The sequence below is a fragment of the Penicillium citrinum genome, assembly GCF_028827155.1.
Source record: "Penicillium citrinum strain IBT 23319 chromosome Unknown utg000009l:1.0-4274883.0:1.0-4276374.0, whole genome shotgun sequence".
Classification (NCBI taxonomy): domain Eukaryota; kingdom Fungi; phylum Ascomycota; class Eurotiomycetes; order Eurotiales; family Aspergillaceae; genus Penicillium; species Penicillium citrinum.
Window position 1 is genome coordinate 3,186,219 of NW_026622694.1, and position 16,698 is coordinate 3,202,916.

The 16,698-nt window shown below is 47.6% G+C and overlaps 4 protein-coding genes across 4 annotated transcripts; 3 read left to right on the forward strand and 1 right to left on the reverse strand.

Annotated features, from left to right (window-relative positions):
- Positions 1–1,116: 1,116 nt before the first annotated feature.
- On the forward strand, positions 1,117–1,635 carry N7469_010669 (nucleoside deaminase; the record flags this gene model as incomplete). The annotated part of the gene is made up of 1 exon (XM_056649574.1): positions 1,117–1,635. The coding sequence occupies one exon, from the start codon at positions 1,117–1,119 to the stop codon at positions 1,633–1,635; it is 519 nt and encodes a 172-aa protein (XP_056496705.1).
- A 2,016-nt stretch (positions 1,636–3,651) lies between these two features.
- On the forward strand, positions 3,652–6,641 carry N7469_010670 (uncharacterized protein; the record flags this gene model as incomplete). The annotated part of the gene is made up of 7 exons (XM_056649575.1): positions 3,652–3,749; positions 3,850–3,889; positions 3,955–3,980; positions 4,074–4,401; positions 4,454–4,638; positions 4,699–4,909; positions 4,966–6,641. The coding sequence occupies exons 1-7, from the start codon at positions 3,708–3,710 to the stop codon at positions 6,639–6,641; spliced, it is 2,508 nt and encodes an 835-aa protein (XP_056496706.1). The 5' UTR covers positions 3,652–3,707.
- Positions 6,642–12,162: 5,521 nt separating this feature from the next.
- N7469_010671 (uncharacterized protein) lies at positions 12,163–13,167 on the forward strand (the record flags this gene model as incomplete). Its single annotated transcript, XM_056649576.1, has 1 exon — positions 12,163–13,167. One exon carries the CDS (start codon positions 12,163–12,165, stop codon positions 13,165–13,167), a length of 1,005 nt encoding a protein of 334 aa, XP_056496707.1.
- An 868-nt stretch (positions 13,168–14,035) lies between these two features.
- N7469_010672 (Zn(II)2Cys6 transcription factor) lies at positions 14,036–15,967 on the reverse strand (the record flags this gene model as incomplete). The annotated part of the gene is made up of 2 exons (XM_056649577.1): positions 14,036–14,897; positions 14,961–15,967. 2 exons carry the CDS (start codon positions 15,965–15,967, stop codon positions 14,036–14,038), a joined length of 1,869 nt encoding a protein of 622 aa, XP_056496708.1.
- Positions 15,968–16,698: the final 731 nt, after the last annotated feature.

Genomic DNA, 16,698 nt, shown 5'->3' on the forward strand with positions numbered 1-16,698 from the left:
TACTATAAATTTATACAGGGCTGTATAAATGGGCTGGCATGCACCCAGGACCACTGGGGTTTTTGGCCGTGCGAACCCAAGCTCACTCAGACTGGTGTAGGGGGCACCAAAGAACTTGAAGCAACCTTGCTTATTATCTTACTTGGAAGTAAAATAATACGCCATTGTTTAGTCGTGAAATGTCACGTGGCGTCCTAAAACTGTTGTTGGAATACTAGCCAGGGCCACCAATCTATTGACCATCTTATTCACAACGTAGCGATGATATCCGGTAATTGAGGAAGATGTCCATATCGTAGGAAATTTCAAGTAAGATTTATTCTTGATAGAATCTAAGGTCACAAACGATACCACACATCACGATCTTATATCTCAACAACAACAACAACAACAACAACCACCACCTTCAAGGTGGATTAACTTAATCGAGAGACTATGATGAGTATTGTATACTAACAGTATTATCAAGTGATGCTATCACTTGTATAAAGTATGATATGGCAAAGTAATTCTAAATGTATGATTAAATGTTTGAAATATGTTATCGGAAAGTTTTCGGTACCGCTATGAAGCCATTGTTCAAATCAATTGAGCTTGAGGGCATTTATCTCTATACTAACAGAAAGAATTAATGTCTCAATGCGCAAATTAATCTAGCGGTTGGTTGTTGAGCTATCGGATTATAATTTATGATAGTTACTATGTGTTTTGGGGCATCAAACTCGCTTGGGACTTATATTGATAGAATTTGGATAACTGGTAGGTGCTGATTCCGCAAACGTTGGGAATATTCAAGTTTTTCAACCCGTTGCACGTACTTTTAACCAGTTACTCTAACTCAGTTATAGTAACTAGGTACTTACTAAGTACCATCTGGTAGCTAAGTATTGCAGTTAGTACCGCTCACTAGTAAGTCACCAGTATCGGGTGAGAGCATGCATTTCTCCCGCTTCCGTTGTTGATCGTCGGATCCCGCCGTATTGCTTGAAAGTAGATGATCGATATATCTTGCACTGATATCCTTAATTCCACTCTTGAATGGTCCAACTCGAACTTGTGACACCTTGTAACTCCCAAAATTCAATTTAATTTGCACTAGCTTAGCATCAATTTAGCATGGCCAAGCCAGCAGGTCTATCGCTATTGACCCCAGCGCAACTCGATAGTGGTGCGTCGCGATGTCTGGATTTGCAGCGATCTGGTCAAGATATCCATAACAAAAGACCATTCGCGGCTCTTTTGCTAGGGCCCGATAATACCACGCAACTCATGTCATCGCTGTCGCTATCCCACGTACGCCACGCGGAATGCGAGCTCGCTCGTAATGCCGCCGACAACTATTCCTGGGAGTATCTTGCTGGATGTACTATGATATCAACCTGGGAACCCTGTGCCATGTGTGCGGGAACGATTTACTGGGCGCATATTGGCCGACTGGTGTATCTCGCCTCAGAGAAAACACTACAGGAGATGATCGGAGCAGGAAACCCGGAGAACCTGACTTTAGATCTACCTTGTCGCGAAGTCTTTGCGGTTGGACAAAGCAAAGTGGAGGTAATAGGGCCTTTGGCAAGCGAGGGATGGGAAGGGCGGGTAGTTGAAGACGCACGTCGGTACTGGTCAAAGCACGGCTAAAGATGGAAATCCAATGTATCACATGTCATGCAGATAATCTACAGTACTGGAGCCATTGGATACTTTAAAGAGCTACAATTGATGAATGAGGAGCGCATTGTACTTCAACCAATGAACAGAATATGCCGGAGTCTTCATGGTGTTACTTGTGGGTCATGATAGGAATGAATCCTGTAGCCTAATATCCTGAGGTTGATCCCCTGAAAGCACGGCGATTCTCCGTCAAAAGGCTCGTTCAAGCCCTCATGCGACCGAATTTACGGAGAAGAGAGGGTCATGCCAAATCGGGAATGTAGGAAATAGGAGACTTCAACCTTTCAAAGGAATAGAATACTCCACTGTGGATAGCAAGAGCTTCTCTCAAATCTATATCCACCTGGCAGATCCTTGAAATCAGATCAAAGATTTGTCAACCAGAATTACTTTAAACCATTCTGAGTGTTAGTATCGTTGTGATCTCCGAAGTTACGGAGTTGTGTAGTATCTGCACAGCCCCATCGCCACAACTAAATTGGCCTACTGTACGGAGTACTCCGTACATACTGTAGTACATCTCCGTAATGGACCCGCTCCCCTAGTGCAGGGGAATTGATATGAGGCACCCACATCAGTTTCTGTGTGGCTGTGTGGTATGTGTTTGGTACGGGGTCGACGAAGGAGCAGAAAGCCAGTCCACAAAGAACAGACTTCAGGTGTGATGATTCGCTCGGAGAAAGCAGTCGCACCAAAAATCAATAGTTTGAGCGGTAGGGAAGCCCAGAGAGAGGGGGAGGTTAGACAATCATTGATTGATACGGTAGTCGATTATTGATCGAACAAGATGAAAAACTCTCGCACTATGTCTGTACAATGTATGCATGTTGTAGTCAGTCGGTACGAAGCTTTTAAGTTACTTACCGTATAACTAGTACTTTGTACATGGGTACATAGTACAACATGATGCCAGTACTGAGACGACAACGGGATTGATAGTTGGATGGTGCCATGTCATCTCGAGCGACGCAGAATTGACGTCAAGTTGATGCAGAGGATCTCAGATCTTGCTGGTTTCAGAGCCACGCACAGTCGAAGCTCGGAGGAGGACCCACCTCAGACCATGGAAATACGGAGAGTGCGCGTGCGTGCCAAGACTGGAGCTCAAACGGGAGAGTTTTGCAGATCACGGAGCTCGATGTGGCTTAACGCGGAGGAGCTCCAGGCAGGCTAGTGGTACAGGATGATTCGACTCGATCTTCAAGGATCCGAGACACTGGACAACCTAACAGCCTTATGGAGTCCTCCACCGACGGATATCAATGTTGAATGAGCTTACACCCAATATCCAAGTTTTTAATCCATAGTATATTCAATGGTCAAATGGAAGATAGAAAAAAAAAACAGGTTGCTTGAGGGGATGTCCAACGAACGACGAACAGGGCCAGAACTTGTATCACCAGGGGCATTTGGGGGGGAATCGCAGTCCGCGCTTAACGACACCGTGACGTCACATGTTGCGTCAAGGAAAGAAGCCCGCGTTGGTCCTTCCTTCTTCCAGTAGGGATCAGTTTCTTGCCTCCTTTTTTTTTCTTTTGTCCGTTTTGGTCGAATTCAATTGGGAATTTTTGGGGTTTTTGTCCGTTTTCCGTGGAGGGCGTGTGACTTCCCGCTAAGCTGTGTCCGTCAGTGTGTGGGCGTGTACCTGCTGCTTGACTTGCTTTTGGAAAGTCCAGCTCATATTTAATCACTTCGTCATCCCTTTCCTACTAAGCCTCTTTTTCTTTTTCTTTTTCCTTCCCTTCTCTCCTTCCAAAGTCCATCCATCCCCCCTTCATTCCAGTGATACCCCCCAACCCCTTGTTATTGTCTTTACTTTCAAGGGATCTACAGTACTACGCGACAAAGCCCCCTTTCTACCAATTAATCGCTAATTTGAACAATTCTTCTGGTAAGCAAGTGGAACTCTGCTCTGGTTTGCTCTCATCGCAAACCTCGCTGATGTCGTCCGCTAATCGCGTGCTCAGTAATAATACTCCTCTATCTACTGCCGTTTGTCGGTATACGATCCTCATTACACGATTGTGACGCTTTCCATCATGTCTGTCAATAAACCCACCGATGTGAAGCAGAAGGAGCAGGTAAGCGCGATTCTTGATCATCACGTCGATACCGAATCACGGGAAGGCGACTGTCGTCGTTGATGAAGGACATCACTAATAAGGGTTTGTGCGACTCTAGGATATCAACCAGAAGCTCCAATTGTTCGGTATTTACCATGGTAAGTCGACGTTTGCAGCCAATTTCTTGCCTGATCGACCACAATCGCTAACAGAGCGAATTTAGGTTTCAAGAACAGCAAGCTCCCATCGGTTAGTCGAGCTTCCATCCTGTCGTCCCTGTCAGGGTCATGTTAGATCGTTTGCGCAAATTATACTAAACCTTCGCTTTTTTTTTTATTCTAGAACAAACAATGCGATGTGGCCTTGAACTCCGCTCTGAACTCCAAGGCTCTCTCCTCCCCATCAAAGGAGCTTTCTGAGGAAGGCAGAGTCCTTGTCAAGGATCTCCGTGATGTCATTGACCAGTCGAAGAAACTCTTGCTCTCCAAAAACGATGGCGAACTCCTCCAGGACTTTATCTGGCAGGCGCAGCAGATTACCGCCGGCGATGCCAAGGCACCTAACATCCCAGTGACTAAGGAAGATGGAAAGCAGGATGCCAGCAAGGCCGCTGATGGTTTGAAGACTTTGGGAACATTGCTCATCACGAACGGAGAGTTCCGCAAGATTCGTAAGTCATAACTCAGTGCCACCTAATGGAGCTTATGATTGACCAATTCTAGTGAGCGATGCCACTGTGCTCATCCGTGATATCGCCGCGGACGCCTCTCAGAAGGCCGCTAACCAGGTTCGACCTTCTGAGGAGAAGCTTGCTCAGATTGATGAGCCTGCCGAGGAGAACACTTGGCATGAGAAGCCCAACATCTCCAAGGACGATATCAAGGGCAAATTTAAGAAGAACAAGGGTGTAAGCCATGTTGTAACGAGGCAGTTTTTTCACGGTTCCCGTTTCTGACCATACCATTAGGACAAATCTAGCGTCGCCTCGCCCTCAGTCGCCGAGTCTGAGACTGGTACTGCCGATGCTTCCTCAGTTACGCCTTCGGAGGCAAGCCGTCGTAAGAAGTTAGCCAACCAGACAAAGGAGTACTTGTCTGACAAGATTCCCAAAGAACGACGTGAGCAGACTATCTGGCGTTTGAAGAAGATGGTCATCGAGGTTCAGGGCCACGCTGATTGTAAGACATTCCAAGAATATTTATGCCCGCAGTACTTGTATTGACCTTTGTTGCAGACCAGCAAGCTATTGAGACACTTTTGACCCTGGCTGAGAAGTACGCTGGTCACGCCAAGACTGGTGCTGGTGAGAGCGGCACGGCTGTCCGTGATGTCCGCGGCACCGACAGCGTCAAGGCTGTGGAGTATAACCTTCGTACTCTGATCGAGCGTTTTGCCAACAACACTTCCCTGGCCGACTTCTTCGATTCGCTCAACAACATTTATCGTGATGCCGATAAAGACCCTGAGCTGCGTGGCTGGTTCTCAAACATCGACACTTACATCCGTAAGTGCCTGCGCGAGCAAGGTTTCATTATGGAAGATGAGAGCAACCGTCAATGGAACGAGCTGTACGACAAGGGCCGTTATCTCCTCCGCGAACGCTACCGCCAACACTCCGACCGCATTGTCGACGAGATCAAATTCCTCGCCGAGCAATTTGACAAGGATCCTCAGAACCAGGCTCTGGCTCAGTCAATCCAGAAGCTGTTCAAAGATCTCGGTCGTGACACCGAGGGCAAGGTTGTTTTCAAGAAGCACCTGCTCAAGGACATCCGCGATGTCATCATTCCTGGCATCGTCGAAAACGTCCGCTACTTCCCTATCCCTCGTATCGAGGTCTCCGACCCCATGGTGGATGTTGTTGTTGAAAACCTTGTCATTGAGAGTGACAACCTGATGCCTAACGTCCTCGAGTTTGGAAGCGATAACTACTTCCGTTGGGGCCGCAAGAAGGTCACTAACAAGCGAAACAACAAAATCATGATTGCCGCATCCGGCATTCAGGCCGATCTCCGCGATGTCAGCTACTACATCAAGAAGAAGCAAGGCTTCCCCTCAATCACCGACACCGGTGTGATGGACATCCTTCTGGGAGGAGAGGGTTTCAGCTTCAAGATCGCCGCATCCACGGCAGAGAAGAACGACAAGCAACACTTTGTCAAGCTGGACAAGGTCTCGGTGAACATCAAGAACATGGACATCAAGCTCAAGAAGTCCAGCCACAAGATTCTCTTTGCCACTTTCAAGCCTATGCTTTTCCGTGTGGTTCGCCCTGCTTTGCAGAAGGTTATTGAGGCACAGATCCGTCAGGCGTTTACTGACGGCGATGCTTTTGCCGCTGACATCCACGGTGAAGCCAAGAAGGCCCAGCAGGCTGCTCGTGAGGATCCTGAGAATGCTCCTTCCATCTTCGCCCGCTACGCTGATGCCATTCGGGCGCGCTCCCAGGCCAAGGCCAAGCAGGCCGAGAATACTGTCAAGCGTGACACCAAGGTCCAGACCGTCATGACTATGAAGGATTCTATCTTCCCTGACATCAAGCTTCCTGGCGGTATTTCAACCAAGGCCACCGAGTATGCTGATCTGGCCGCTAAGGGCGAGCGTTGGGAGTCGCCCATTTTCAGCATCGGCGATGCTTCTGAGTCGACTGATATCCCTTCCCAGGGCCCAGTTAACCGCAAGACTCACACCACTGCGGACGGTGTTGCTGGAACCGCTGCTGGCACTGCTGCTGGCACTGCTGCTGGTGCTACCAACGGCACCACCAAGGTTGACGGCTACCCATCTCGTGGGTTCTCTGACGAGGTTGATCAAGCTTTCGTCAATGAGAAGACCTCTCACCTCAGTGAAGGTGTCAAGACAACTAACGGTACCACTCACGTTACCAACGGATCAACCTCCGTTGCTTAAGAATGACCAAGAAAAGAAATTCCCGCGTGATGTCATATATTCACCATGCCATTCTCATAAACGGCACATGCTTGGTTGAATGTCCTTGAGTACATTGATTCCTTGGCCGTGCCTACTTTCTTTTATTTGTATTCGTGGTTTATGATTTCCCCCTCTGCAGTTCTCTTTTGTATGACTATGATTTTATACAGTCGGTAGCCTAATACATAATGCAACCTACTGCTCTGCGAGCGTTCAATAACTGGAATCTCCCTAGTGGTGCTAAAGTTGAAGTAGTAAATGCTATAGAGTCCTACAAATCAACCCGGATCTTTGGTAACCTGATGATCCATGGATGTGAACTACTGAGATATAATGTCTGATGAATGATCCTTGTCAGGTGCTGCGTTTCATTCAAATGGCTTACACAAACCAAGATATAACATTTTGGATATTAGGATATTATAAACTTAGGGTACTCGACATTTCCTACGGTAAGTTTCAATGCTGTGTTTGATATAGCTAGTCACGGCTAGTGTTCCATATGTGATACAGGGTCAAATAGGGAGTATCTACTGCTAGACATTATTTGGGCATCGATTGAAAATGGCAATACAAGTTCTTGAGGCAAGTGGGTCTTGCCCTTTACTTTAGGTCCCAATGCCAGTAGAACCGGATGGTCGAATGAAGTAGCCATCCAGGTATAGACTCAATCTGCTTCAAACCCTGCATAAGAATGAAGAATGAAGAAAGAGTGTAACTAGTATGACTTTGCAAGCTTGTGTAGGCTGTCTGTTCATACGTAAGTGTCACTCAAATGAATACATCCGCTTAAGACTAGTGTCGTCTGCCATTATCCTCGCAGAATCATCTTTGATGCTCGTCCGTTATCAACAGGGTGTTTCATCAATATCGTCCGAGCATGACGATGAGGAAACACCACGGGGCAGTTTGTATGCCCATATACTTCGATAAGTGCCCATTGAGTAGACCAAGTCATCAATACTTAAGAAGCCGTGCTAATGACCTTAATATCGGAAGTACTAGGATAGCATGTCAAAGGGCATGTCAATGAATCCAACTTGGATATGGATTAGAACTGTTCTGTCCCTATACCATCCATGGTATAGGGGCTGTAGATGGTTTGCTGCCTTGCTGGTGGTTTATTTTGGATGTTTATATCCTGGAGTACCATGTTGTATGCCATCCTCCTCGCCCATATCGAAGTGTCAGATGGTGTTCAAGGTAGCGGTGTATAGAGCCCACTTGTATTGCAGTGAGAATACACAATCAGTTGTGACAGAGGCTCGTCTAATGGAATTGGTAGTGATGAGCTCTCAAGTCGGTTGGTGATGACTGTATGGTAACAGCACCCGCCACAGCGCCATGATGGAACTTATGCAACCTGAGTATCATAGCGAGGGTATGAATTCTGCTGTAAATCGTCCGGAAACATTTGCTTCGAAACAATAGGGGTTGAGATCTATATTATACGTAATGTGAGCAATATGACTCCCGAGTTCTTGAGCACGGTGGATGATATAAGACGAGTCAGAACCACCATTGAAATGAGAATCGGACCCCAAAGCTTCTGGCATAAGAAAGCTATCTTTTGAATAGTAAGAAACGGAAATCCTTCACAGGGCTGGTGGGGTGTCAATATTCTTGGGGCATTCAATCAACCCTTCACCTTTTGTATTAGCCAATATGACACATATCAGTTAGTGACCCCCCCCTAAGACCACTACAGTACTTATCTCCCGCGTGAATACAATAAAATGCCCTTCATCAAAGGGTCTATAGTCCCAATGTGCGACGAACATGCCTAGATGGTTCAGTCAAATCAACTATCAAAAAATCGCACTCAGACTGGACTGCCAACCGCGATACCAGCCAGCCACTGATCAGATCTCGGACAATGGCCACTAGTCAAGCTAACGTCGGCAAATACGAGCCACAGACTGGGCCTCGTGGGGATAGAAACACCGCTGGGGCGAACTAATTTGCATTTGTACCGGCCCAGAAATGGACCCCCAACTTTATTCCCGATAATTGCCTCTGGGGCCAGTGTATATATCTATTGCAGAGTGTAATGGGATGATAGTACGGATTACTCACATTCAGACGAAAAAAGCCAGACCAGACCCGGGAAAGGTTCAATGGGGATTGCTGTTTTAAATATGTCCTCGCTGTCGAAGGTACCAAGATACAATGCAGATCGGTTGAGATGGAGGATACAGTACAGTCCATCTCGAACCTTAATCGAGGCGGCGACTGGAAGAAACATTTACGTACAACAGAGCTGAACTGAACTCTTTGGGACAAATTTACCAACGACAGGCTACGGAACCATACTCCGGATTCTGTATAGACTTCGACCCGCCCATTATGGGGCCACATACTCGGAAAAGTAGAGGACCGCTTGCTTCTTACAAATATGTCTGCCAGTGTCTTATCTAGGCACTTCATTCCGTACCGTCTTCGAATTTCCGCCACTACATACAAACATGGCGTGATATCGCGAGTCCCATATACGGTGTATTGTATGTACATAAGTATGCATGCATAGTTAGGTATTATTAATTCATATTTTTGATTATTTTCATTTGGTGTAAATGGGTCTTGAGTGGATTGAATCCATAATCACAGTGCCATGAGCCTCGGGCCAGAGAGTTCCTATCTAGGTACTACGAAATTTCCGTCGTGATGGTGCAAAATGAGACTCGGGCAGACCGACCAAAAATTATCGGCACAAGGCCCATCTGGATCGGGATGGCGATTTCTCTGCCGTGTTGACCTAATCCAGTGATCGTCATATCAACACTACGTTTTAAGCACGCAGGTTTCTGGAAATCATGCACAGAGTTTTTTATTTTTTATTTTTTTTTCATACTATTGGGCTTTATTTCCCTATTTTTTGCTGTTACTGTATGCATTGTAGTTATAGTATAGACTAAGTACTCCGTACATTCAATTTAACTGATATCTCCACAAACTACTGTGCAGCTTTATATGAATTACTCTACATGCACTCCATACTACGTACTAGTAGTCCGGAGTATCATCGGCTGACTCGAAAATTGGAATGTTCCCGTCTTCATAAAACCCGTAATCAAACATACTGTACTCGATCGTGACTCTGGACCAACCAAAGAAAAGCGGGAAACCTGTAAGCTAAGGCAGGGTTCAAGTGGAGCGGTCCGGAGGGGCCATGAAGGGATCTGAGAGACGCCGGCGGGAGTGCCGGAGAACTGAGGGATCGAATATACAGTAGTTACTATGTACTATGTACAGTACAATCTCCGTACGGACGAGGTATTCCAAGAGACCACCAGCTGACAGTGGAAAAGGCATCAAACTCTATCGTGGAACCAAGACTCTCCATGGGTGGATGATCGATGAGGATATCTAGAAGTGGACCCTAGGAGATTGGGATGGCCTGATTAGTCCAATTCTACGACTCCATAAAAGACAGGGTAATCTTGGCGCACTAATTTAGTAGCCGGGGAATTTCCGGCACATCGAGGATCTTCGTGCTGGGCGAAGGGTGAAAGGAATCTTCCATGCAGCTTCAGACACCATGTGGTTCTAAAAGTACTATGTACAACAGTCGTACAGGAGAGAGCGTTAGAAACAACGGCTTTGTGATGTGCATGAAGCGTTTCATTCAGGGCACTATTGAAGTATGGTCTGCGTCTATGGATTGTTTACTGGACGTAGATAGTATCAGTGATGGCCAATCCTAACTTAAACCCCTATTGCAATGATGCAGGTGGCTCAGCAAGCTTTTACCTCCCACCGATACACTTATCAAGTGCCGTGCTGTAAGCCCTAAATCTTGGGTAGTGGCGGAATTGTCCGACCCCCTTTCTATAGCAATCTTTCTATACACAGTACTGTATGTACGTAGTAACTACTCCGTACTGTACTCCGTACAAAGTACTGTATTGGCTACGGAGAGGGCTCACTAGCTATGTAGCACATGACCCAGATAAGGCCCATTCGGATTCGATTGTACCCTTTTCCATTCTCCACGGATCCGCCAGTGGAGGCAGCTAGCAAGGGGAAGTTGAAGTCAATCGACCGAGAGGGTAAGTGGAGGAGCAAAGCCTCCTAAGGCATTCGGGGCAAATCAGAAAGTCTCACGTCAAATCCAGGATGCTAATTTCGACCGATGACGATTTTTGATTTGTTCTATTCAAGATTACCCCTGGCGGGCAAGCCTAACCGGTTCTTTTGATGGATGCGTGGGGCTCGATCGACAGTTGTTGAATGAAGGATAGTTGGTTGGTCAATATCGCGCCACCTCGTAACCTTTATGTTTTTCTGCCAAACCCTAACATCGCGCGCCTCTTCGGCACTTCTCCCCAAGGCAAAAAAAGCGGGAAATGGTGAGAAAATTGATCATCTACTATGTGCTCCACCATTTCTGAGGCCTTCTACAACTCAAAGCAGGCATGAAGAGAGAACCAGAAACCCTCCCCCCTAGAAAGGTGTTCACAGCCGATCTCAACTGAGACACGTCAAAGCCGTCAAAAAGACTAGCGATCTTGGGGCCAGTCTCAAAATTGTGTTGTTTACATTTCCATATTGCTGGATGAGCGGACCCCCCGGCTCATCCAAGCTCTTGATCGACGACATTATTGATGGACCCATCGGAGGTATTCGGTGCCAGTGGGCCCATATAAGCTCAGGTACGAACCAGCCACAACACACGATCCCTCGTGATGAACCTTTGACTCCATCGCCCCTCCAACTACACATGTTGATCCCAATCTAGTCTAACTGGATGTTATTGCTGTTTAGCGTACTCCGTACAATGGAAGCACTCGCGCTCATCGAGTTGCGGAATTCCGTCCATCTCCGGTTCGATCTACCGAACACAAACAAGGAGTGATATACTTCTTCATCTTCTATGACTGGTTCAGTTATCTAGATAGGGTTCACTGGTGTCATCATATCACTCGTGCCTTTGAATCTACCTGGGGAATACCTCTGATATGCATCAGAATCGATGCACCCTGAACCATATGGTACAGGGTCTTTTCCCCGAGGCATTTCGTCTGATACTTTACAAATCTACAAACACAATATCACCGACATAGCCAATCGAAATGAGCCTGATAGGGATGGAGCCAGCTTCATTTCCCTATTTTCTTCCAGACCCTGATAGAATATCCACAGAGGACCCTGGTCAGGGATTACAATGGAGTTCCGACTGTCTGGATTAGGTTTGACACGCTGGATACCACTGGTCCACCATGGTACATTGGTCAATATCTCCACGGACTACGGGATAGTCTGGTCAATAACACTGTGCCCACGAGAGAGACCCGCTGCTTCAAATTTGGTCAGGTCTTCTCAGTCAGCAGGGTTAAGGGTGGATAAAACCCTGAGGCAAAGAGGTTTCGTGGTCGTATAAGAGTTGCTTCTCGCCGCAGCTGCTTTTAACTTTCTTCTCTTTCTTCTCTCATCCCTCACAGTCACTCTTTCAGTCAATCCGACTCCAGTCATTCTTTAATATCCTTTTAATCACATCACAATGAAGGTCTCTTTCGTCACCCTCCTGGCCATGGCCACTGCTGCCATCGCCGCTCCTACCCCGGCTCCCGCTGATGTGCCCATCCTCAGCGGTCTGACTGACCTCACCAAGCTGGCTGGCCTGGATGGTCTTGCCAAGAACCTCAAGCTTGGTGACATCACCAAGGAGCTGAAGCTGGACAACCTCCCCGTTGTTTCCAAGCTCGGTGACCTGACCAACATCCTCAACCTGCCCACTCCCAAGAACCCTGACCAGAAGATCGGTGAGACCGGTCACGTCGTCCAGGACCTTGGCCCTGAGCTTAACAACGTCCTCACCGTTGCTGGCCCCAACGCCCAGACTCTGCTCATCCAGCTGAGCCCTGAGGTCGCTGCTCTTCTCACCGGCCTTGGCCTTGGTGGCCTTGGTGCCCCCGTTGGTGGCATCGTTGCCTCCGCCTCCGGTCTTGGTGACCTTGTCACTGGCCTTGGTCCCCACGTTGACGGCCTTGTCACCGTCCTCGGTGCTGACGTCGGTGCTCTGCTCATTGGTCTTTCTCCCGAGGTCGCTGGCCTCGTCTCCGGTCTTGGTCTCCCCACCGTCGGTGTCCCCGTCGGTACTGTCGTCGCTGTCCTCGGCAAGAACCTGAAGCGTGACCTCCCCACTGGCAAGATCGTTGGTGACCTCGCTCCCCAGGTCAAGAGCATCCTGACTGTCACCGGTGGTAACGCTAAGCACCTCCTTGTTGAGCTCTCTGCCCCCGTTACTGCCCTCCTGTCCGGCCTTGGTCTCCCCTCCGTCGGTGTCCCCGCTGGCCAGATCGTCAAGACTGCTGCCAACGTTGGTGACCTCGTCAAGGACATCTCCGGCCCCACCGAGGACCTCCTCACTGTCACCCAGAAGGACGGCTCTGCTCTGCTCATCAAGCTGTCCCCTGAGGTCGCTGCCCTCGTTACCGGTCTGGGTCTGCCCTCCGTCGGTACCCCCGTCGGCAGCATTGTCACTACCGTCGGTTCCAACCTGTAAATTCAGACCTCACTTGTTGTCTGAAGGGTCTTTTTTACGCCGCAATGGATAGCGTCTTGGGAGCCGTTGCGAATACCCCGCAATTATCTTGTGCATATTTTTTGAGACACTTGAAAGGGTAGTTTCTTGTATGATCTTCTGAAGACAGAATAGGGCGTCTTTTGTCCCGTCTTCCCACATTTACTACTTTTATTTCTGCCCGGTCAATGACATTATAATCTAATGTTAAGGAGATTTCACTCTACTTTTATTCTGCTCGGATACCCTTTTATAGAGCGAATTGATCGAAAATGTAATTATATTCAATGGCAAGCTTAAACATCATATCTTCCAGCCCATCTTCGTAATATTCAATTAGTCGAGTATTAAAGCTTGATCCTTTCCCATTCCCAAGCTCTTTCTGATCCCCACTTAGTAGGTCTTTGTAACCCTGGAGTACCACTTGAAGTATCCATGATCTTTATCCTATTGATCAGGATCTGGTTTACCGGCTTTGAATAAGATGCACCTAGCGTGCATTGGAATAGCCCTGGAGAATACCACAGCCTTGAAAACCATCCCGGCATCTGGACAAATCAATCCAACGGTTCTACTACTCTTATGTAGGTTGTAGTCGTCTTGTTGCGAGGATGAAGGGACTTCATCATGGAAACGTCGCCCACGTACCCTAATAACTATGTAGTATTTTAGACCATTGCGGAGCCAATGAAAACGCAATATAGGCCAGGCCAAGTTTGATAAAGGCGATAGAAGGCAGGAATGGCTCAAACAGAACGATTATAGCGGCTTTGACCGAATACAATGAGTACAAGCAAAGTAAAGTAAATGTGAATTCAGATAGACACTAATACGTGCTCCCAAATCAAGCCTAACCTAAGTGATATCCGGGATATCCAGCGCCGGCCGGCGGCTGCCCAGATGCTGACCCTTGTCCATACGCATCGTAAGTTGTGTTATATCCCATAGGTTTTTCCGTCAATATATTACACAGTAGAGCAGATTCTTGCTCGAACTCCTTAAGCGGAGTTTTCATGTCCCATTTCCGCGCACAGTATTGGAGTAAATCTCGCACGTAGCCAAGACAACGAGTTGCCCGGGGACGACAATTAATCCGGTCTTCTTTACCCAGCATTGGCGGATCGGGAGTTCCTTCTGGGACTGGCGGGGGTGAGGGAACCACCGAGCTTAGGAGATAATCAAAGTTCTCAGATAACACCCTAACAAAGCGCTGCCCAACCTGATGGACGCGCTGGATGTCGAGAAATGTGATGAAAGGGAGGACACTCGGATTGTCCAGCACTTGGTGAATCTGGCTGATGAAATCCATGCAACGGTCAAATAGGATCGCTTTACTATAATCGCAAAGAACAGGGTATCGATGGGAAGGCGAGACGAGGATGATAATGGTGTACAGAAGTTCAAGTCGGTAAAGAAGGGCGAAATGGCTGGGAGCGTTCTTAGGGCATTCATGAAACCATTCACGAGTTCGGTAGCAGAGGTGCCATGTCTGCGCGAGTGCTTGAGGGGACTGTTCGCGTGAAGCATAATACATGTCCTGGTATCCGGCAGATAGTATTTGTCGGATTTTGACAATATGAAGTGCCGGTGTTGGGCTTCGTAGGAATATATGACTTGTTTCTGTGCCACCCGATGTGGCCGAGGAGGGCATGGCAACATCAACGGAAGCATCGGAAAAAGAAAAGGTTTGTTGTAAAGCAGTGCTCATTCCTCTTTGTTGGAGTTTTAGCAACCTGCTCTGTAGAAAATCAATGTCAAAGTGATGAGTGACTTACCTATCCAGGCAGTAAAGACAATGGAATACCCTTCGACGAATTTCTAGCCGGTCTGCGTTCGGTAATACCTCTGTTGGAGGATCTTGATGAAGACCCAGGTCTACGGCGACTCGGATGGCCATTCCTACTAGGTGCCAGCTATGGAAATGCGCCGGGTCAACCAGAGCATACTGGGCAAGAAGAATAATGGCTTGAATACAAGTGATTGACCCTGGCCGAAGGACATCCTCGGCATAAGTAAGTGCATCTGAGACCAGAGCGAAGGCCTTTCGATGACTCTTGTCGGAGTTTTGATACGATACCGCTGCCGAGGAAATAGCAAGGACCATTCGTAGCATCCAATGATCGAATGGTTTGGCGAAACGACCATCAGATTGATAAACGGCATCCACTGACGTCCAAAAACTCGTTTCCACAAAGAATGGAAGTTGAACAAAGACATTATCAAAATAGTATTGCAATAGAGGAGTTGCCTCATGGCGCGCGGGCAACGAGCGAGGAGACTGTGGCGGGAGATCCCCTACGGTTGCAACGGAAAGAAGCAAGTTGGCAAATGTGGTTTTGGTGGTGATTCCATGGAAGTCCCGAGAGGTGGCATTGACTGATAAGAAGCCAAAATCACCGACAAGATCATCGATATCAGAAACTTCCCGGCGGTGGGCAAGTCCTAAGGGGCCATCGGAGGAAGCTGAGGTGATGGACATTTCACGCGCAACCCCATCACCTTCCACGGGGAGAGAATTATGGCGATCTCGTAACTGGGCTACCTTCTTCTCCAGCTTCTCGCAGTAGCCCTCCAAGGAGGCTACATAGCTGCGCTCTTTGCCCTTGGCGAATTCATCGCTAGCCCCCGAGCAGGTGCTAGCCTTGCCAGCCTTGTCGCAGGCTGAACAGGCGGGGAGCTTGCCATCACACTTGATTTTGGCGGTTCGACATCGTGAACAGGCAGCGACTGGGCGACTGACCTTGAGGAGCGGATTATCCAGGAAAGTGGTAGCTGTCGGCATTCTGGCTGCTCATACTCTCGTCTTTGCTTGTATCCGATTTATTTTTTAAATGTCCTTTGTCCTTGGTATGTACCCCCCTACGACTCAACAGTAGGAATGTATGGAGAGCCACTGTGAGAATCCTGGGTTAGCGGGCAGATCCTCAGTTCTTGATGGTTGTGTCGCTCTCGGGCCACCCTCCCACCCTCAGGCGAAACCCCCACCCGATCGCCGTTAGACTCACATGATGAGGCGTCAGTTTAGTGTCTTTTCTTTTATAGCCTTTTTTTTCTTGTCCTTTTGTCTGTTTGCTCCACGTCTCTGTAGACCGTTGCGCTTGTTCCTAGCTCCGTTTTGAGATCTGCATAAGTCAAGAATGGTAAGCGAGGAATACTCCATGTCGATATTCACATGGTCAGGATTACTGTAGAAAACAAAGCTTGGGTCATGAATTGATCTTTCTCTTTTCTTTTTCCTTTTTTTTTTCCGTGTGTGTATTTCTTGTTGTAATTGAGGTACAGGCGTGGATGAAAAAGAAGAATAGAAGAGAGTGAAGAAGCGAGGGAGAAGATGAAGTGTCAAAAAGTCCAAAATGTCACGTTTTTCCTCTACAATCTTCTTTCTTTTTACAAAGAAGGTGCGATTGGAATGTGACTGCCCTTCTTAGAGTTGAAATCAAAAAGGAAGCCGCACGGACGAACCAACAATTTCTCGTCGATCTTCTTTCGCTTCTTCTTCTTCTCTTCTTTCTA